Source organism: Anolis carolinensis, chromosome 1, assembly GCF_035594765.1.
Source record: "Anolis carolinensis isolate JA03-04 chromosome 1, rAnoCar3.1.pri, whole genome shotgun sequence".
In the NCBI taxonomy this organism is placed as follows: Eukaryota; Metazoa; Chordata; class Lepidosauria; order Squamata; family Dactyloidae; genus Anolis; species Anolis carolinensis.
Window position 1 is genome coordinate 1,219,268 of NC_085841.1, and position 19,274 is coordinate 1,238,541.

Here is a 19,274-nt window from a genome sequence, read left to right on the forward strand (position 1 = left end):
CCAATTGCTGCCAGTTTAGAGGGCTAATCTCTGCCCACTTGGTTGCCTAGCAACCAAGGGACAGCCAGGTTTCAGTTAGGGGACAGGCAGATTTAGGCCTCACTTAGACTTCTTCCACAGATTATCTAATTTGCACTGGATTATATGGCAGTGTAGACTCAAGGCCCTTCCACACAGCTATATAACCCATTTAGAATCTTATATTATCTGCTTTGCACTGGATTATCTTGACTCCACACTGCCATATAATCCACTTCAGCAGGGGGTTGGACTAGATGGCCCATGTGGTCTCTTCCAACTCTACTATTCTATGATTCTATGATTCTAGGGGCATTTTATACAGCTGTGAGGAAGGGGCCTCATATAATCCAGTTCTAAGCAGATAATTTAAGATTATCAATATACAGTAGAGTCTCACTTATCCAACGTAAACAGGCCGGCAGGATAAGTGAATATGTTGGATAATAAGAAGGGATTCAGGAAAAGCCAATTAAACATCAAATTAGGTAATCGTTATACAAATTAAGCACCAAAACATCATATTATACAACAAATTTGACAGAAAAAGTAGTTCCATGCGCAGTAATGCTATGTAGTATTTACAGTAGAGTCTCACTTATCCAACACTCGCTTATCCAACGATTATCCAACGCATTTTTGTAGTCAATGCTTTCAATATATCGTGATATTTTGGTGCTAAATTCATAAATACAGTAATTACTATATAGCATTACTGTGTACTGAACTACTTTTTCTGACAAATTTGTTGTCTAACATGATGTTTTGGTGCTTAATTTGTAAAATCATAACTTAATTTGATGTTTAATAGGGTTATCCTTAATTCCTCATTATCCAACATATTCGCTTATCCAACGTTCTGCCGGCCTGTTTATGTTGGATAAGTGAGACTCTACTGTATTTACAAATTTACCACTAAAATATCACAATGAATTTAAAACACTGACTACAAAAACATTGATTATGAAAAGGCAGACTGCGTTGGATAATCCAGAACATTGTATAAGCGAATGTTGGATAAGTGAGATTCTTCTTTAATATGAAATAATTACTGGGATAGAATAATGCAGAACAATATAATCTCTAAAACCAGGACAGTAAATAAACAGGGGAATTCCACACAGGAAACAATCAGGGCCAGCTAACACCTCCCAACAAAGTATTCCCATCATCAAAGTCTGGCAAATCCTGTTTTCTCAGGGCCACAGACAGTACAAGCACATAAAACATCGCAAACAACACCACTCTGAAAACAAGGGAATTCCAGACAGGAAACAATCAGGGCCAGCTAACACCTCCCAACAAAAAATTCACTCAGGGAGGAAACAGCCAGGCTTTAAAGCTGCAAGGCCATTACATCCTAATCATTTTTCCTAATTGCAGCATTCATACTTGCCTCCAACAAACAAAAAAAACCAATCAGAAATATTGTATATTCACAACCTTTAGGAAATAATATCCCCTGATGGCACAGTGTGTTAAAGCGCTGAGCTGCTGAACTTCTGGACCGAAAGGCTGCAGGTTTGAATTGGGGGAGCGGAGAGAGCCCCCACTCTTAGCCCCAGCTTCTGCCAACCCAGAAGTTCGAAAACATGCAAATGTAAGTGCATCAATAGGTACTGCTCCGGCGGGAAGGTAACGCCGCTCCATGTAGTCATCCCACATGACCTTGGAGGAGTCTACGGACAACGCCGGCTCTTTGGCTTAGAAATGGAGATGAGCACCAACCTCCAGAGTCAGACACGACTGGACTTAATGTCTGGGGAAAACCTTTACCCTTGACCTTAACTACCACCAATTCCTCAATACTTTATTTCCCAGACCACCAGACTTCACCACAGCAACGCGTGGCCAGGCACAGCTAGTATATATATCTATATATATAAAAGGGTAATGGAATCACGGCACCGGACAAAACAACTAAACTAAATGCCCCACAACCTCAAAAATTGACAGCACAGCCTCTCATCTACGCCTCTACGTTCATACAACAAAAAGAAAAGAAAAATAAAGTCCTAGCCACAGCAACGCGTGGCCGGGCACAGCTAGTATATATATATATATATATATAGAGAGAGAGAGAATATATATATATAGTATATGTATATATTATTATATACAAGTCATATAATATAAATTTTATTTTAACCATGTACTTTGCCTTGAACCACAATGAAGGGTGGGTAATTAATAATAATAATAATTTCTGTATTACTATTACTCTAAATTATGTATATTTTATGTTATAAAATATTATATGTAATTACTTTTGGGGATTCTTTCTTAAGAAAACTCTGAGAAAAATTGCATGGAGTCACTCTGAGAAAAATTGCATGGAGTTTATGATGTTTAAAGTTCAGACTAAAACCTGGAGTGTATTTGCATTCACTGCATTGACATAGAAGCCAACGACTAGCTTTTGGAGACAGTGGTTGATAGGATGTATTGCTTTCTCCACCCTTGCAGGAGGCCTTGCTGCTGGCGAAGGATGCGGAGAAGCAGCTGAACGAGAAGGAGGTGTGCAACGAGACCATGCTGGCCCTTTGGGAGGAATGCAAGCCCTGCCTCAAGCAGACCTGCATGCGCTTCTACACGCGCACCTGCCACAGCGGCGCCGGCTTGGTCGGGCGGCAGGTAAGCAAAAGCATTAGGAGGCTCATCATCCCAGTCTCCTGGATGGGTCTGCAAAACCCTGGGTGCCCCTAGACCAGAGTTTTCCAAACTGTGTGTCGCAACATGTTGGTGTCGGCTGCAGTGCGTTGTGCTTAATCCAGATAGTGGAAGCAGAGTGGAAGGTCATTCTGTTTTTCTTTATTATTTTTTTTATTATTCCTGTTGAGTGTCATCCTGGACTCCACAAGTCTCCAGTCCCCAATGAGTAACTAGACTAGGAAAACAGGATTAGAATGAGGGATTCCTTTTGTCTCCTCCTGTGAGAACGCATCTTGCCATTCTCCAGGCAAGATGTAGCTGCATGCATATATTTGATATTTTACCTTCCTTAGAATATGAGATTTAGAAAATTACTTAGTGTTGCACCTCAGCACTGGTTCACCTTGCTCTTAACACACACTCCACCACAGCAGACTTGGTTTTTTCAGTTTATTGATAAAAGATAGCAAAATATTAATAAAAAGTAGTAAAGAAAGCAATAATCCAATTGCAAAGGCAATCTGCAGAATAAAGTTTGTATTATTATTATTATTTATTATTATAGTTCAAAGTCTCTGTAGAAAATAGTTCAAAGTCTCTAATATAGCAGATCAGTCCTGAAAAACAAGGTAGCATGAACTCCAAAATATAATCCAAAGACAGAATCTAGGCAGGAACAAAAGCAAGAATCTTTTTCCATGAGCAGAGACAAGGCAGAAATTAAGATTCCAAAATCAACATTGCTTCATCTGAAATCTTTCCCTGTTTCACCCTATTTAACCATGCTTACAAGCTAAGAAAGCATTCCTCTGACCTTGGGTTCCCATATGTTTACTAGTGATTCTCACAGACCGCCTGGGATGAACTCTTTACCTTAACCGTGTGTCTCTATCTAAGGAAGACTCCTCTGACTCGCTGCCAGAGCCACCTGGACTTTGTTGATGTTCAAAATCTTGAGAAGGGTCACCCTTATCACTAACTTCAGCTTCCCTGCTAGCCTGCAGCCTCTCTGACAATTCAGAGTCTTCAACATTTCCTTGATCAACCTGCATAAACCCAAATCCTCCTTCGTCATCAGACTGAACTACAACAGTTAGCTCCAGTAACTTTCCTATTCAGAGTGAATTCCTTTTACTTCAATAAATACTTTTGAACTTATGTTTTTGGCTCTGCGATCCTGTGCCATCCTAAGCAACAGAAGCTTATCCCAGCTCACCACACATAAGTTTCTGCTGGTTGTGAAGGGTGCTTCTGGCACTCTGCTATGCTTTTAATTAAATCACCCCTAGTGAGGGTTATTTTGAGTCTAACTGCTCAATCGATTCCCAACCATTCCCCTCCTTGTTTCTCTTTCACCCTCTTTGCTTCAGCTGGAGGACTTCCTGAACCACTCCTCGCCCTTCTCGGTCTGGGTGAACGGGGAGCGCGTGGACTCGCTGCTGGAGACCGGGGAGGAGCAGGGCCGGCGCCTGGAGGACCTGGAGGACCGCTTCAGCCTGGTGGAGGGTGGCGTGGACGACCTCTTCCAGGAGAGCTCCCAGGCCTACCACAAGCTGGCCCCCTTCTTCGTTGCCCCGTTCGGGGGCTTCTGGGAGTCCTGGGCTCCCTTGCGTGGGCTCCGTGTCCCCTCCCGCGTGGCCCGCAGCGTGCCCCCCGCCACCGCCGCCTTCCCCCTCTTCCCGGCCCCCCTGATGCATCCCCACCACAACTTCCGGCAGCTCTTCCAGCCCATCTACGATATGACCCAACGCCTCTTCGAGGGGGCCCAGAAGGCTATGGAGCGGGACGGGCAGTGGGCGGGGCCCAGCATGTCACCCTACCTGGGCGGGTATCCGGCAGGTGAGTGAGTTGAAGGCTTTGGTGGCCAGAATCACTGGGGTGTTGTGTTCTACGCTATGCAGGCGAAACGTCAGGAGAAATGCTGCTAGAACACAGCCATAGGACCCGGAAACTACACAACTCCTCACTTTGGATGTTCAGAAAGTGCTTTTGGGAATTGGCAGGGTGAGAAATGGAGGGACACAGTCAGCATTTTAGGTGGATGGGCAGATGAATAGCTAGGAGAGGGATGATATTATTGGGTGTATCTGCTCAAAATGTGAAAAGTCTCAGGCTGTTAGGCGCTGTGATGCTGCTTTAAGAACCACAGTGGGGTTCTATGGGATTCTGGGATTTGCAGTTGAGGGCAGGGTTGGGTTTGTCAGTCAGAAAGTGCCTCTTCGGGGCAAGGGTAGTGCAAAAGCGCTGCTTTTTGGGGAGCTGGACGTGAGAGTGACCAGAGCCTTGGCTTCTCCCACTGGGCAGGTACGGTGAGTCCTGGCAACGACCGCATGGTGTGCCGCGAGATCCGGCGCAATTCCGCCGGCTGCTTGAAAATGAAGGAGCGCTGCGAGAAATGCAAGGCCATCTTGGAAGTTGGTAAGTCTCCGCTCTCTTTTAGCCTTTTCAGTGGAATCCGCTGTGACCACATGTCCATTAGAACTGTATTTTTATCACTATGGAGTCACAGTCAATGCATTTTTACCTAATACAGAATTTTCTACCTGACACTAACAATTACAATTTTCTGTAAAATTTTACAATATTTTCTTTGCCCCAAAATGCCCTGTGATGGGGGTAGCATTCCCACCAGGTTCTGGGACTTTGGGACTCAGGCAAATTACTCCCAGGAGAGATACCTGTATGAAACAGGACGACCCAAAACCATGACAGTAGTGCTCCCTATGTTTACTAGAATAGGTTTGTGAGCACTGTATAGAGAGTCATAGAGTTGGAAGAGACCCCCCTGAGGGCCATCCAGTCCAACCCCATTCTACCATATGTATACATACATAGATACACACACACACACACACACACTAGTATAAGTGGTCCCATTAGAAAATGCGTAAGAATATGTCAGAGTAATTCGCAGCGTAGCAGCAGTTGTATGTTGTCAATGGAGCGCAGAACCGAAGAGACGTCAGAGACGATGTTAAAAAATATATACAAAGCTTTACTTTACAAGACAAACAGAATTGCAGATGAACACAGGCTTGGCTTTCACTTTAGGCAGACACAAACTAGAACAGAGCAAGATCTCAACTGACACAATCAGTAATGTACAAACACACTTGAGTCTGGATACTCCCAAGGTTCCAGCCACACATCAAGGTCAACACAGCTTCTCAGTCATTAACTCTTTACAGACTATAGCATACTCTGGATGATGCAATACATGCAATACGTGCTAGACACAAATTTCATTTAAACACTACCAATACACAAATCCCACATTAACAGAATATAGGTAACACTACCACTTCCATCATCATCTGTCATTGACCCCAAAGTTGACCATGTTGGGTCATAACTTAGGGACAACCTGTACATACATACATACATACATACATTGATTTTTATTACATACTGTACATAGAAGATAGATGTAGGTTTGTTTTATGGAGTGGATGCAAATGTGGGGTGTATGTTCCCCAAGGTTTCATAGGGATAATCTACTGCAGCTGCTTGGCTGTCCATAGTTGCCCACAGACAATGTTGGTGGTGATTGTGGTTGCATTCCGTAACGTTCTTCTCTTCTTGGGGACACTCCCCCCACCCTCCCCAGATTGCTCCCAGACGGACCCCGAGCAGAGCCAGCTGCGGGAGCGCTTTGAGGATGCCGTGCGCCTGGCGGAGCGCTTCACCCAGCGCTACGAGGGGCTCCTGAAGGCCTTCCAGGAGGAGATGCTCAACACCACCGCCCTCCTGGACCGGCTCAACAGGCAGTTCGGGTGGGTCTCCCGCCTGGCCAACACCACCCGCCACCAGGACAAGCCCCTCAAGGTCATCACGGTGCGTGCCCCACACCATGAAGTATGGGATCGGAAGAAGGGATCCCCGAGGGCCATCTAGTCTGACCTCTTTCTCCCGGGTGGGAATGCCTTCCTGAGACACTGCCGTCCAAGGCAGAAGGGCCCACCAACCTCCCAAGTAGTTCATTCTTAACAGTCCAAAGGTTCTTTTCTCGTCCTTTGAACCCATTGGTTTGTTGTCTTAACTGGATAAAATCATAGGGTTAGAAGGGCACCCACATTCTATGTACTATGTAGGTACTTAGTATGTTTATAGTTTATATTTTAACTATGTTGATTGGGCTCGTGCCCATGTAAGCCGCCCCGAGTCCCTTCTGGGAGATGGAGGCAGGGTACAAAAATAAAGTTGTTGTTGTTGTTGTTGATCCCAGGGGCTATCTAGTCCAGCCAGCTTCTGCCGTGCAGGAACACACTCCTAAAACATTGCCATCCAACTATTGTTTTAAGAATTCCAAAGGCAGAAGAGTCTACTTATGTATACAGGCAGTCCCCAAGTTATGAACAAGATTGGTTGTGCAGGTTTGTTCTTACAATGAATTTGTATGCAAATCGAAACAGTGTAACTCCAGCTACATCTATCTATCTATCTATCTATCTATCTATCTATCTATCTATCTATCTCTATCTATCTATCTATCTATCTATCTATCTATCTATCTGGAGTTACACTGTAAAATGACACTGTAAAATGAAAGTAAAAAATGACTTCCTCTAATAAACTGGGCAATGCCAGGTACCCAAGCTTCATTTATTTATATATATTTATACACACACACACACACACATATATACACACACATACACACACACATACAGTCATTAATTAATCAGCCCCAGAGGGTTTTTAATAATCTATCCTGTATTTGTTACGATTTTACAATTTATGTGTTTTAAATGCAATTTTTTATCCTGTATTTTTGTTTTAATTGATATATTGTATTACTGTTTTATCTTTTTATAGTGTGGTTTGTATTATGTTGCCTATATTTTGTCCTATGTTGTTTGGGCCTCTGCCCCATGTAAGCCGCCCCGAATCCCCGCGGGGAGATGGTGGCGGGGTATAAATAAAGTTTTATTATTATTATTATTATTATTATTATTATTATTATTATTATTATTATTATTATTATTATTACACACATATATATAAAAAGCTTGGGTACCTGGCGTTGCCCAGTTTATTAGAAGATGTCATTTTTTACTTTACAAAATGCATAAGGCTGTGGCTGTATTACAATTCACATCATGCCAGAATATCCCCCTGAAACTCAACAATAATAATAATAACAACAACAACTTTTATTTTATACCCCACCTCCATATCCCCGAAGGGACTCGGGGCGGCTCACATGGGGACGAGCCCAGCATCAACATAGGTTAAAAACACCATCCATGAATTAAAACAATATAACAGTATAAATATAAAATGACATAAAACACAATAAGTACTTTAAAAACCTGGGTATAAGGGTGCAGAGGGTGAACTCTGAGTAGGGCTCGTGGATAGTGTAAGGGTGATCAAGGATCGGGCGGAGGAATGGTCTCATTAAAACACTGACAGCCTATGAAGATGAGGAGCAGGGATAAAGTGCAGTAAGCAATTGTAAACAAGCTCAATCTCAGTCAGTCCCCTCAAACCCCTCCAGTATGTTCAGTTGGTCATGGGGGTTCTGTCTGCCAGGTTAAGTCCAGGTCCATCATCGGTAGAGTTCAGAGTCCTCTTGGATTGCAGGTGAACTATACATCCCAGTATGTACAACTAACAAATGTCAAGGCCAATTCAACCCTAAATCTACTAGTATTCAAATTTGGGCATATCTTCCCCTTTGAGCTCCATGCAATCAGCACCCACAACACACGTCTCCCATGTGAAAGGCCATGGCATACTATATCTTCCCCTCGAGTCCCATGCAGTCAAGGCCCACGACGCACTACGTCTCCCATCTCATTTCCACATGAAAGGCCATGGCGCAAGACCGTTGAGTTTGACATTTCCCGCAGTGCACTATGTCTCTCTTTTGGTTTCCATGTGAAGCACAACATCTCCCCTTTGAGCTCCATGCAATCAGCGCCTGTAACGAACTACGTCTCCCATGTGTAAGGCCATGGCATACTACATCTTCCCCTTGAGTTCCACTTGCATACTATATCTTCCCCTTTGAGCTCCATGCAATCAGCGCCCACAACACACGTCTCCCATGTGTAAGGCCATGGCATACTACATCTTCCCCTTGAGTTCCACTTGCATACTATATCTTCCCCTTTGAGCTCCATGCAATCAGCGCCCACAACACACGTCTCCCATGTGTAAGGCCATGGCATACTACATCTTCCCCTTGAGTTCCACTTGCATACTATATCTTCCCCTTTGAGCTCCATGCAATCAGCGCCCACAACACACGTCTCCCATGTGTAAGGCCACGGCATACTACATCTTCCCCTTGAGTTCCACTTGCATACTATATCTTCCCCTTTGAGCTCCATGCAATCAGCGCCCACAACACACGTCTCCCATGTGTAAGGCCATGGCATACTACATCTTCCCCTTGAGTTCCACTTGCATACTATATCTTCCCCTTTGAGCTCCATGCAATCAGCGCCCACAACACACGTCTCCCATGTGTAAGGCCATGGCATACTACATCTTCCCCTTGAGTTCCACTTGCATACTATATCTTCCCCTTTGAGCTCCATGCAATCAGCGCCCACAAATTTGTCTGCCAAATTTGGTGCAGATCCCTTGCTGTTTGCATTCACAGTGTTTTCTGGATGTAGGTGAACTGAGCAGCAACTAAACATACTGGAGGGGTTTAGCCGTTGTAGGTACTGGGATTTGTAGTTCACCTGCAATCAAGAACACTCTGGACCTGACTAGCGATGGCCTTGGACCTAACTTAGCACACACAACCCCCATGACCAATAAAAATGCAGGAGGGCTTTGGAAGAAATTCACCTTGATTTGCAGGAATTATAATTCTGCTCTGTTTGTTATATGCAGACAGAGTGGAAAAGAGTAGGAAAGGGTTAAGGGAGGGGCAGTGGGCGGGACCATGCAAATTCCACACCAATTGAGAGAGTAAACATTCCACTTTCTGTCCCTGTGAGAATTGGATCTGGATAAAATCATGGGCTTAGAAGGGGGTCCCGGGGGCCATCTAGTCCAAGCCAGTGCCTTGCAGGAATATGCCATTGAAGCACAACCAAGAGATGGCCAACTCATCTCTGTTTAAAGACTCCAATGTAATAAACTAGAAAGTCATGCTTTTTGTTTGTCCATTTGAAAGCTCTGATAGACCTAAGAGATATTTTGATGATCTCACAAGTTTTGCCTCGGTCTCCAATATTGTTTTGCCTTTTCACATGACCACCACATGCGTGGGAGACACAGTGCCTTGATGTGTTGTGCATTTTCCTGTTTCTCGTTTTCCCAGGTGATCTCCAAACCGGCCGCACCGGAGGGCTCCTCTGAGCCGGCCGACACTCAGGTGACCCTCCAGGTGTTTGACTCGGACCCTTGGACCGTGAGCGTCCCTGGAGACGTGCCTCTGGAAGACCCCCGCTTCATGGAGCTGGTGGCCGGGGAAGCCCTGCGCGGGTTCAAGGACAATGAAGTGTAAGTGGCGCCAGTGGATAGGACTCAGTGCCATTTATGTATGTGTTTATTTATATACAGTATTTATATTCCACTCTTCTGACCCCAAAGGGGACTCAGGGCGGATCACAATGTACATATACTTGGCAAACATTCAATGCCATTAGACATACAGACAGAGACAAAGACAGAGGCAATTTAACATTTTCCAGCTTCTGACTTCATGAGGACATACTCGATTCCGGCCACAGGGGGAGCTGCTGCTTCATCATCCCCTGTGACACCTAGTCCTTCAAGGAATACTTCCTCATTCTTCTGCTGGATGTTTTTTTTATGATGTCATAAATTAGTTAAATTAGCCTCTTCGCATAAAGCGGTACCTAAATTTCCTACTTGACAGATGCATCTGTCTTTTGGGTTGCTTAGGTCAACAACGAGCTAGGCTATTTAATTGTTGGGTGCTCCATCCATCCGTGTTGGCTCGAACTCATGACCTCTCGGTCAGTAGTGATTTATTGCAGCGGGCTACTAACCAATTGGCAATGGGGCCAATGGGGCTACCCAGTCAGGGCTTTTAGACATCTTTAGCAATGACTTGGTTCGACAACAGTTCCATGTGAAAGAAGTCCAGAGGAGAGCAACTGAAAGGGTTCAAAGGTCTGGAGACCATGAATTCCTATGAGGAGCTTCTTAAAGAGCTGGGTCTGTTTAGCCTCCAGAAGCGAAAGTTGAGACGAGACCTGATGGCCATGTATAAATATGTATAAAATAAATATATTAGAAAGAAAACAAAGACGTGGTTGTGGGACTATGCTTTTGTCCAGTAAGGCAGTGCAATGAACAATTAGGAAATATGTGCAATGATAATCAGAATGGCCACTCTGTACGGTTTTTGGATTATGTGATTTTAATATTTATAGGAGGATGTTTTAATGGTTTATCTTAGTATTTAAATGTTGTATATGACTATATTTCATGATTTTAATTATTTTAATTTAATATAAGTCAGTGTCCAGTTATTATGATTTTATTATATATATGTTGGCACTGAATTCTTGCCATTAATATGTTGTAAACCGCCTTGAGTCCCACCCAGGGGGTGAGAAAGGCAGTATATAAATATACTGTATATACTCGAGTATAAGCCTAGTTCTTTAGCCATTTTTTGAAAAAGCTCCCCTTATACTCAGCTTATACCCGAGTGAGGGTCCTGGCCAGCTTATATTCAGGCCAGCTTATACTTGAGTATGTAGGTATTCAGAGTTGGACAGTCTTATCTTATTAAAGTCTTATTATTATCTTAAATTACAGTTTTATATAAATATTCAAAAACATTTAACCTACTGATGCCTCAAATAATGCAATTTTATTAATATCTATTTTTATTTTTGAAATTGACCTGTAGCTGCTACATTTCCCACCCTCGTCTTATCCTCGAGTCAATACGTTTTCCCAGTTTTTGTGGTAAAATTAGGTGCCTTGGCTTATATTTGGGTCAGCTTCTACTTGAGTATATACGGTACTTATTAAATAAATAGATACATAAATAAATAAGAAGGAGCAGGATTGTTTTCTGCTGCCCTGGAGACTAGGACCCAATGGAGGAATGAGTTCAAATGACAGGGAAGGAGATTCATCTTGAACATTAGGATGAACTTCCTGGCCATAAGAAGAGCTGTTCAGCAGTGGAACTCTCTGCCTCAGAGTGTGGTCAAAGCTCCTTCCTTGGAGGCTTTTAAACAGAGGCTGGAGGGCCATCTTGGGGCTGCTTTGTTTGAGCTCATCCTGCCTGATGGCAGAAGGGGGTTGGACTGGATGACCCATGTGGTCTCTTCCAATTTTGTGATTCTATAACTTAAACGAGGGAATAGAAGGCATGCTTATCAAGTATTGCAGGTGACATCAAATTGGAAGGGAGAGCTAATATCCAGAAGACAGGATCAGGATCCAAAAGGACTTTCACAGATGAGAGAGCTGATTGACCATAACTATCAAGATAAATGTCAACAAGGAGAACTGTATGGTACTCTATTTAGGCAGGAAACATGAAATGCATAGATATAAGATGGGTGATGCCTTGCTTGAAAACAATCATCACTATAGGCAACCCCTCGTGGCTGGGTATAATGGTCTTTCAGGCGTGGAGTCTAGGCTGCATCAGTAGGCAGAGCCGGCCCTAGGTAATTTTCAAGTGTAAGCAAACAGTATTTTGCCCCCGTCCCAACTAATCACTGAAAAATAAAAGAGTCAATACAAAGAAACACTAATGGGAAGGAACAATTAACATTTTGAGAAAGCAGTGTATTTTTTGGATTGCTGTAGGTTTTTTGGGCTGTAGGTTCTTCCCCAGTCTCCCAACAGACCTCACAACCTCTGAGGATGCCTGCCATAGATGTGGGCGAAACGTCAGGAGAGAATGGTTCTGGAACATGGACATACAGTCTGGAAAACTCACAGCAACCAGTGACACAGCAAGCCTAGTTCAGAGGAGGGATTCTTACAAGCAGAAGAAATGACACTTACATTAGATCTGGGAAGATGGCACGTGCCGAATTTAAGGGATAGATGCAGGGAAAGTTGCTATCCGGAAGTGAGCACCCCGAGGGGATTTGGCGCCACCCACAATTGCTTACTTTGCTTATAGCTTGAGCCGCCCCTGTCAATAGGGGTAATCAAGCAAAGTCATAGTCCCGCTCTGTTCTGTGTTGGCCAGACTTCATCATATCCAGTTCTGGGTTTTTAAGCAGAGACTGAATGGCCATCTGTTGAAAATGCTTGAGTTGGTTCTTCCTGCCTGGCAGAAAGGGGGTCAGTCTGGATGGGCTTTAGAGGTCCCTCCCAACTCTCCTGGAGGTGTCTTTGTCTTCCTGAGAATAGTTCTGACTCAAGATATCATCCCTTTCTTTCCAACAGGGAGTAGCTGCTGTTCCTGGACCACAACAAGGAGGAGAGACAGAGAAGCCATAACAACACCTCTGGCCGATCCAACCTTCCTGCCTCGATGCTCTCTCTCATCCTGTGCTGGAGCCTTGCCCCCAAAAGCCCCCTTTACCTGCATTTTGTAGTTTACACACTGAACCTACTCCGCCTGCCCTATTTTTGCTGCTGGGTCTTTATGGATCCAAAATTTGAAATAAAATATTCTAGGCCCGATGCGCTCGAAATGTGTTCTGTGTTGGTGTTTTGCGAGAGAGTGCAGAGGAAAGAAGAGGAGAGGGAGGGACAGACCTGGAAGCTGCCATTAAAAGTTTGGACTAAAACACAGAGTGGAATTTATCACTGGGTCTGTAGCAGCATTTTTCACTCAACCTAGGGGTCAAGACCACTGGGAGGTCACAAGGGGGGTTTCAGAGCGGTCGCCAAAGACCATCAGAAAACGCGTATTTCTGATGGTCTTAGGAACTCAAATTTTTTCAGTATTTTCTGCTGGTCATGGGAGTTCTGTGTGGGAAGTTTGGCCCAATTCTACCCTTGGTGGGGTTCAAGGGACTCTTTGATTGTAGGTGAACTATAAATCTCAGCAACTACAACTCCCAAATGTCAAGGTCTATTTTCCCCAAACTCCAACAAACTAAGGGGCGGGGCCTCTTCCCAAAAGCGCGAGACAGGGATGAGCCTCTGAGGTGCTTGTTAGAACATGGGGGGTGGGTTATAGAGGTTCACCCCATCAGGCACTTGGGAAGAGGCCCTGCCCCCTCCTCTAGCCCCGCCCCCTATGTCCTGGCAGGCACTGCAGGACAGGGATAGAAGCTCAGCCCTGCCTCAGAGCTCATAACTCCGCCCATCCCAGTCCTGGCCCACCTCCCCCTCCCAGCACCACCCTCTTGAGCAGGAGCCATGCCCACCCCTCTAAGCCACGCCCACTTTCCAGGGGGGTGCCAAGTAATATTTTTTCTGGAAAGGGGGTGGTAGGCCAAATAAGTTTGGGAACCACTGGTCTAATCTATCTCTCTAACAATAATACAAGGAATTGTGTATTAAATTTGATACATGCATATTGGCTCCCAAAAGTTCTCTGCATCCAATACAGGGCTGAAGGAGGCCTTGATGGCAGGACTGGTGGAGTTTGGGGAAAACGGACCTTGGCATTTGGGAGTTGTAGTTGCTGGGATTTATAGTTCACTTCCAAAAAAGGAAGAGAAGGACAGGCAGAGATATTCAGCCTTGGTCTTTGGCGACCCCTCTGACACCCCTTCGTGACCCCCCCCCCCCCCCAGGGATCCCGACACCCAGGTTGAGAAACGTTGCCTTAGGAATAGAGCAGGCCCTTGGTTATCTGCTGTAGTTTGGTTCCAGGGCTCCAGTGGATACCGAAATACGGAGACACTCGAGTCCCATTATAGACAATGCAATATAAAGTGGCAACGTATACAGAAGTGGCAAAATCGGTACAATGGAACAATATAATCTGAGGATACTGCTGCTGCTCAGACATTTAGTCATCTCTGACTCTTGGTGACCTCCTGGACCAGTCCAGGCCAGAGCTCCCTGTCGGCCGTCACCACCCCCAGTTCCTTCAAGGTCGAGCCAGTCACTTCAAGGATACCGTCCATCCACCTTGCCCTTGGTTGGCCTCTCTTCCTTTTTCCTTCCATTTTCCCCAGCATCGTGACCTTCTCCAAGCTTTCCTGTCTTTCTCATGATGTAGCCAAAATACGAGGGCTATCCAGAAAGTACATGACGTTTTGGAATTAAAAAAAACCAAAGTATAGGATAAACCACTTACGATATGCAGTTGAAAGCCACACTGAAATAGTACATTTCAACATAGTTCTCATTCAGATTTAGGCACTTATCACAGTGAGGAATGACTTTGGAAGTTTCATACCCTCAACACTTTGCCGCCGCTGCGACCAGCGTTATTGCAACGCTGAAACTCAGCCAGGCTGAACAATGAATGCAAAGGGAAGCAAGGAAAAACTCAGCTCTTGCTTCTTTAGCAAAGGGATCTGAAGACAGACAGCATTTTCCTTTCTTTTCCCTTCCTGCCAGCCGATCCTGGTTGCTTGCAAAACCTGGGCTGATTGCAACCTAGCCATCCTGCCTGCTTCTCCTTGGGAGCTGCTCACTTCCAGGCCGCTTTCCGGAGCTTGCTCAGCAGGCAAGATCGGCCAGGTTGCAATCGGCCCAGGTTTTGCAAGCAACCAGGATCGGCTGGCAGGAAGTTGAGGCTATGAAACTTCCAAAGTCATTCCTCACTGTGATAAGTGCCTAAATCTGAATGAGAACTATGTTGAAATGTACTATTTCAGTGTGGCTTTCAACTGCATATCGTAAGTGGTTTATCCAATACTTTGTTTTTTTTAAAATTCCAAAATGTCATGTACTTTCTGGATAGCCCTCGTACTTCAGCTTTGCCTCTAATCTCCTTCCCTCCACTGAGCAGCCACTGGGCATTATTTCTTGGAGGATGGACTGGTTGGGTCTTCTTGCCAAGGTCCAAGGCACGCTCAGGATTTTCCTCCAGCACCAGAGTTCAAAAGCGTCTCTCTTCCTTCCTTCACTCAGCCTTCCTTATGGTCCAGCTCTCTCTCGCATCCATAGGTGACTATGGGGAAGACCATGGCTTTGACTATGCGGACCTTCGTTGCCAGTGTGATGTCTCTGCTCTTCACTATTTTGTCAAGGTTGGCCATTGCTCTTCTCCCAAGAAGGAAACATCTTCTGATTTCCTGGCTGTAGGAATCTTCACTCTTAGAAATATAAAGTCTGTCCCTGCCTCCACGTTTTCTCCCTCTATTTGCCAGTTATCAATAAGTGTAGTTGCCATGATCTTGGTTTTCTTGATGTTTAACTGCAACCCGGCTTTTGCACTTTCTTCTTTCTTTCCCTTGGTGATAAGGCTCCTCAGCTCCTCCTCACTTTCAGCCATCAGAGTGGTATCATATGCATACCTAAGGTTGTTAATGTTTCTTCCAGAAATTTTAACTCCACGTCGCATGATGTGTTCTGCGTACAAGTTGAATAAGGAGGGTGAGAGGATGCAGCCCTGATGTCCGCACTCCTTTCCCAATCTGGAACCCGTCTCCTGTTCTGTGGTCTGTTCTGACTGTGGCTTCTTGGTCTTTATACAGATTTCTCAGGAGACAGACAAGGTGACTTGGTCTCCCCAGACCACCAAGAACATGCCACAGTTTATTATTCTTAAGAGGGTATTAGTAGACCCAGTGATCCGCCCCCTAGACATTGGACTGACTCGTGAAATACAAGAGTCTCTAATTTCAAGCCATGTCTGTTCTACCCCCCAGCCCTGTCATCAGTCATTAGCTGTGCCTAGTCCCCCTCCCTCATTAGATGATGTTATCATATTAGATGACTCCTCCTCTCTCATACCAGCGGAGATAAGCCTCTCTTTTAAACAATCAAATACACTTGGAGGCCTTTCATCCCAGGATAGCTGACTATCCCCTTCAATTGGCAATCTCAACAAGCCAATCTCTCAGGAGGAGGAGGGTTCTCACGTGGGGGGGCCCATTGAGGTGGTGTGGGGGAGAAGGAAGAACGGTCACCAACAACCCAGGGAGAAGCGCAACAGAGTTATTGCGACCCTGGAGAGGAATAGGTGTGGTAGTCTCCAGGACAGACCCCTCAACCTTAAGGTCCTGCTTCTGAATGCCAGATCCGTCAATGGTAAGACAGCTATCATCCAGGATTTGATCCTGGATGAGGGGGCGGATCTGGCATGTATTACCGAGACTTGGTTGGATGAACCGGGTGGGGTGAATCTCACCCAGCTGTGTCCACCGGGTTTCGGGGTCCATCAGCAGGCCAGGGTGGAGGGGCGGGGAGGTGGAGTTGCGGTGATCTTTCGGCAGTCTATCGCCCTGATCAGATGCACCGTTCCACAATCTATGGGGTTTGAATGTGTCCTGCTGAAGGTGGGAGCCCGAGACAGCTTGGGGATTCTGTTGGTGTACCGTCCACCCCGCGACCCAGCAGTCTCCCTGCGTGAGCTAGCAGAAGTGGTCTCTAATGCGGCCTTGGTCTCCCAACAACTCATAGTTTTGGGAGACTTTAACATCCATGCCGAGACCACATTAACAGGTGCAGCTCAGGATTTCATGGTTGCCATGACGACCATGGGGCTGACTCAAGTTATATCTGGGCCCACACATCAGGCGGGACACACGTTGGACCTGGTTTTTATTGTGGACAGTGGGACAGTCAGAGTGGAAGAGCAAAATATTCTTCCATTGTCATGGTCTGACCATCATCTGATCTGTTTAAGTTTCGCCGTGGCTTCTAACCTCCGCAGGGGTGGTGGACCCATTAAGATGGTCCGCCCCAGGAGGCTGATGGATCCGGATGGACTTCTGAGGTCTCTTGGGGATCTTCCTGTTCTGGAGACTGGCGATCCTGTTGATGTCCTGGCTGATCGTTATAACAGCGAGTTGGCAAGGGCACTTGACACGATCGCTCCCGAACGTCCCCTTTCGCTGCGTAGAGTCACGTCGACTCCTTGGTTCACTGAGGAGCTGGCCGTGATGAAGCGTACGAGGAGGGGACTAGAGTGCATCTGGAGAAAATCTCAGGATGTGTCCGACCAAGCACGGGCTAAAGCCGCTATTAAGGCTTACTCTGTGGCTCTGCGAGCAGCCAGGAAAGCTTTCACGACTGCCCGCATAGCGTCTGCAGCCAATAGGCCATCGGAGTTGTTCCGAGTTGTTGGAGAGCTCCTGCGGCCTCCTGAGGCCCAGGAGCTTCCCGATGACTTGGCAACTCGGTGTAGCGATTTCGCACACCATTTCGCAGGCAAAGTTGCTCAGATACGTCATGAGTTGGACTCCAGCTTGACTGTGGTTTCAGCGGAGGTAACCGAGGCACCTGTCGGTTCCATCTTATGGGATTCTTTCCGGCTTGTTCTTCCTGATGACGTGGAGGGGATTCTTGGGTCTGTGAGGGCGACCACTTGTGCTCTGGATCCTTGTCCCTCTTGGTTGGTTAAACTGGCCAAAGATGGGCTGTTGGAGTGGTTTGTGGCCATAATAAATGCCTCCTTGGGTCAGGGGTCATTTCCATCCTGTTTTAAGCAAGCGGTGGTAAAACCGTTGCTAAAAAAGACCTCGCTAGACCCATTGGTTTGTGACAATTACAGACCAATCTCCAACCTTCCATTTTTGGGCAAGGTTCTGGAGCGGGTGGTTGCCACGCAGCTCCAGGAGTTCCTCGATGACACTGATTTTCTGGACCGCTCGCAGTCGGGCTTCAGGCCTGGGCACAGTACTGAGACGGCTTTGGTCGCCTTGGTGGATGACCTCCGCAGGGAGCTGGACAGGGGGAGTGTGACCCTGCTGGTTCTCCTGGATATCTCAGCGGCTTTCGATACCATCGACCATGGTATCCTTCTGGGGAGGCTCTCCGGGATGGGGCTCGGGGGCACGGTTCTGCTGTGGCTCCAGTCCTTCCTGGAGGGTCGTTCCCAGATGGTGAAGCTGGGGGACACCTGCTCAGACCCCTGGCCATTGACCTGTGGGGTTCCGCAGGGGTCTATTTTATCCCCCATGCTATTTAACATCTACATGAAACCGCTGGGAGAGGTCATCCGGAGTTTTGGAGGGCGTTGCCATCTCTACGCAGATGACACGCAAATCCACTATTCCTTTCCACCTGACTCCAAGGAAGCCCCTCGGGTGCTGAACCAGTGCCTGGCTGCTGTGGCGGACTGGATGAGGAGGAACAAGCTGAGGATCAATCCTGACAAGACAGAGGCCCTCCTGGTCAATCGTGCGTCGGATCGGGGCATTGGGTGGCAACCTGTGCTGGACGGGGTTACACTCCCCCTGAAATCACAGGTCCGCAGTTTGGGGGTCCTCCTGGATTCAGCGTTGACGCTTGAGGCTCAGGTGTCGGCGGTGGCCGGGAGGGCCTTCGCACAACTCAAACTTGTGCGCCAACTGCGACCATACCTCGTGAAGTCTGATTTGACCACGGTGGTCCATGCCCTAGTTACCTCCAGACTGGACTACTGTAATGCACTCTACGTGGGGCTTCCCTTGAAGACGGCCCGGAAATTACAACTGGTCCAACGCTCGGCAGCCAGATTAATAACGGGGGCAAATTACAGGGAGAGATCCACTCCCTTGTTTAAGGAGCTCCACTGGCTGCCGTTCATCTTCCGGTCCCAATTCAAGGTGCAGACCATCATCTATAAAGCCCTG

At 46.2% G+C, this 19,274-nt stretch overlaps 1 protein-coding gene across 1 annotated transcript in view; it reads left to right on the forward strand.

The window, feature by feature from the left end:
* Positions 1-13,269, forward strand: part of clu (clusterin) — a 52,571-nt gene extending 39,302 nt beyond the window's left edge. Inside the window, exons 5-10 of the mRNA XM_062968764.1 lie at positions 2,485-2,652; positions 4,041-4,509; positions 4,975-5,088; positions 6,278-6,504; positions 9,956-10,137; positions 13,030-13,269. Of these exons, the coding sequence (XP_062824834.1) occupies positions 2,485-2,652; positions 4,041-4,509; positions 4,975-5,088; positions 6,278-6,504; positions 9,956-10,137; positions 13,030-13,036 (1,167 nt within the window). The 3' untranslated portion in view covers positions 13,037-13,269. The remainder of the gene's footprint in view (positions 1-2,484; positions 2,653-4,040; positions 4,510-4,974; positions 5,089-6,277; positions 6,505-9,955; positions 10,138-13,029) is intronic.
* The last annotated feature ends 6,005 nt before the right edge of the window (positions 13,270-19,274 follow it).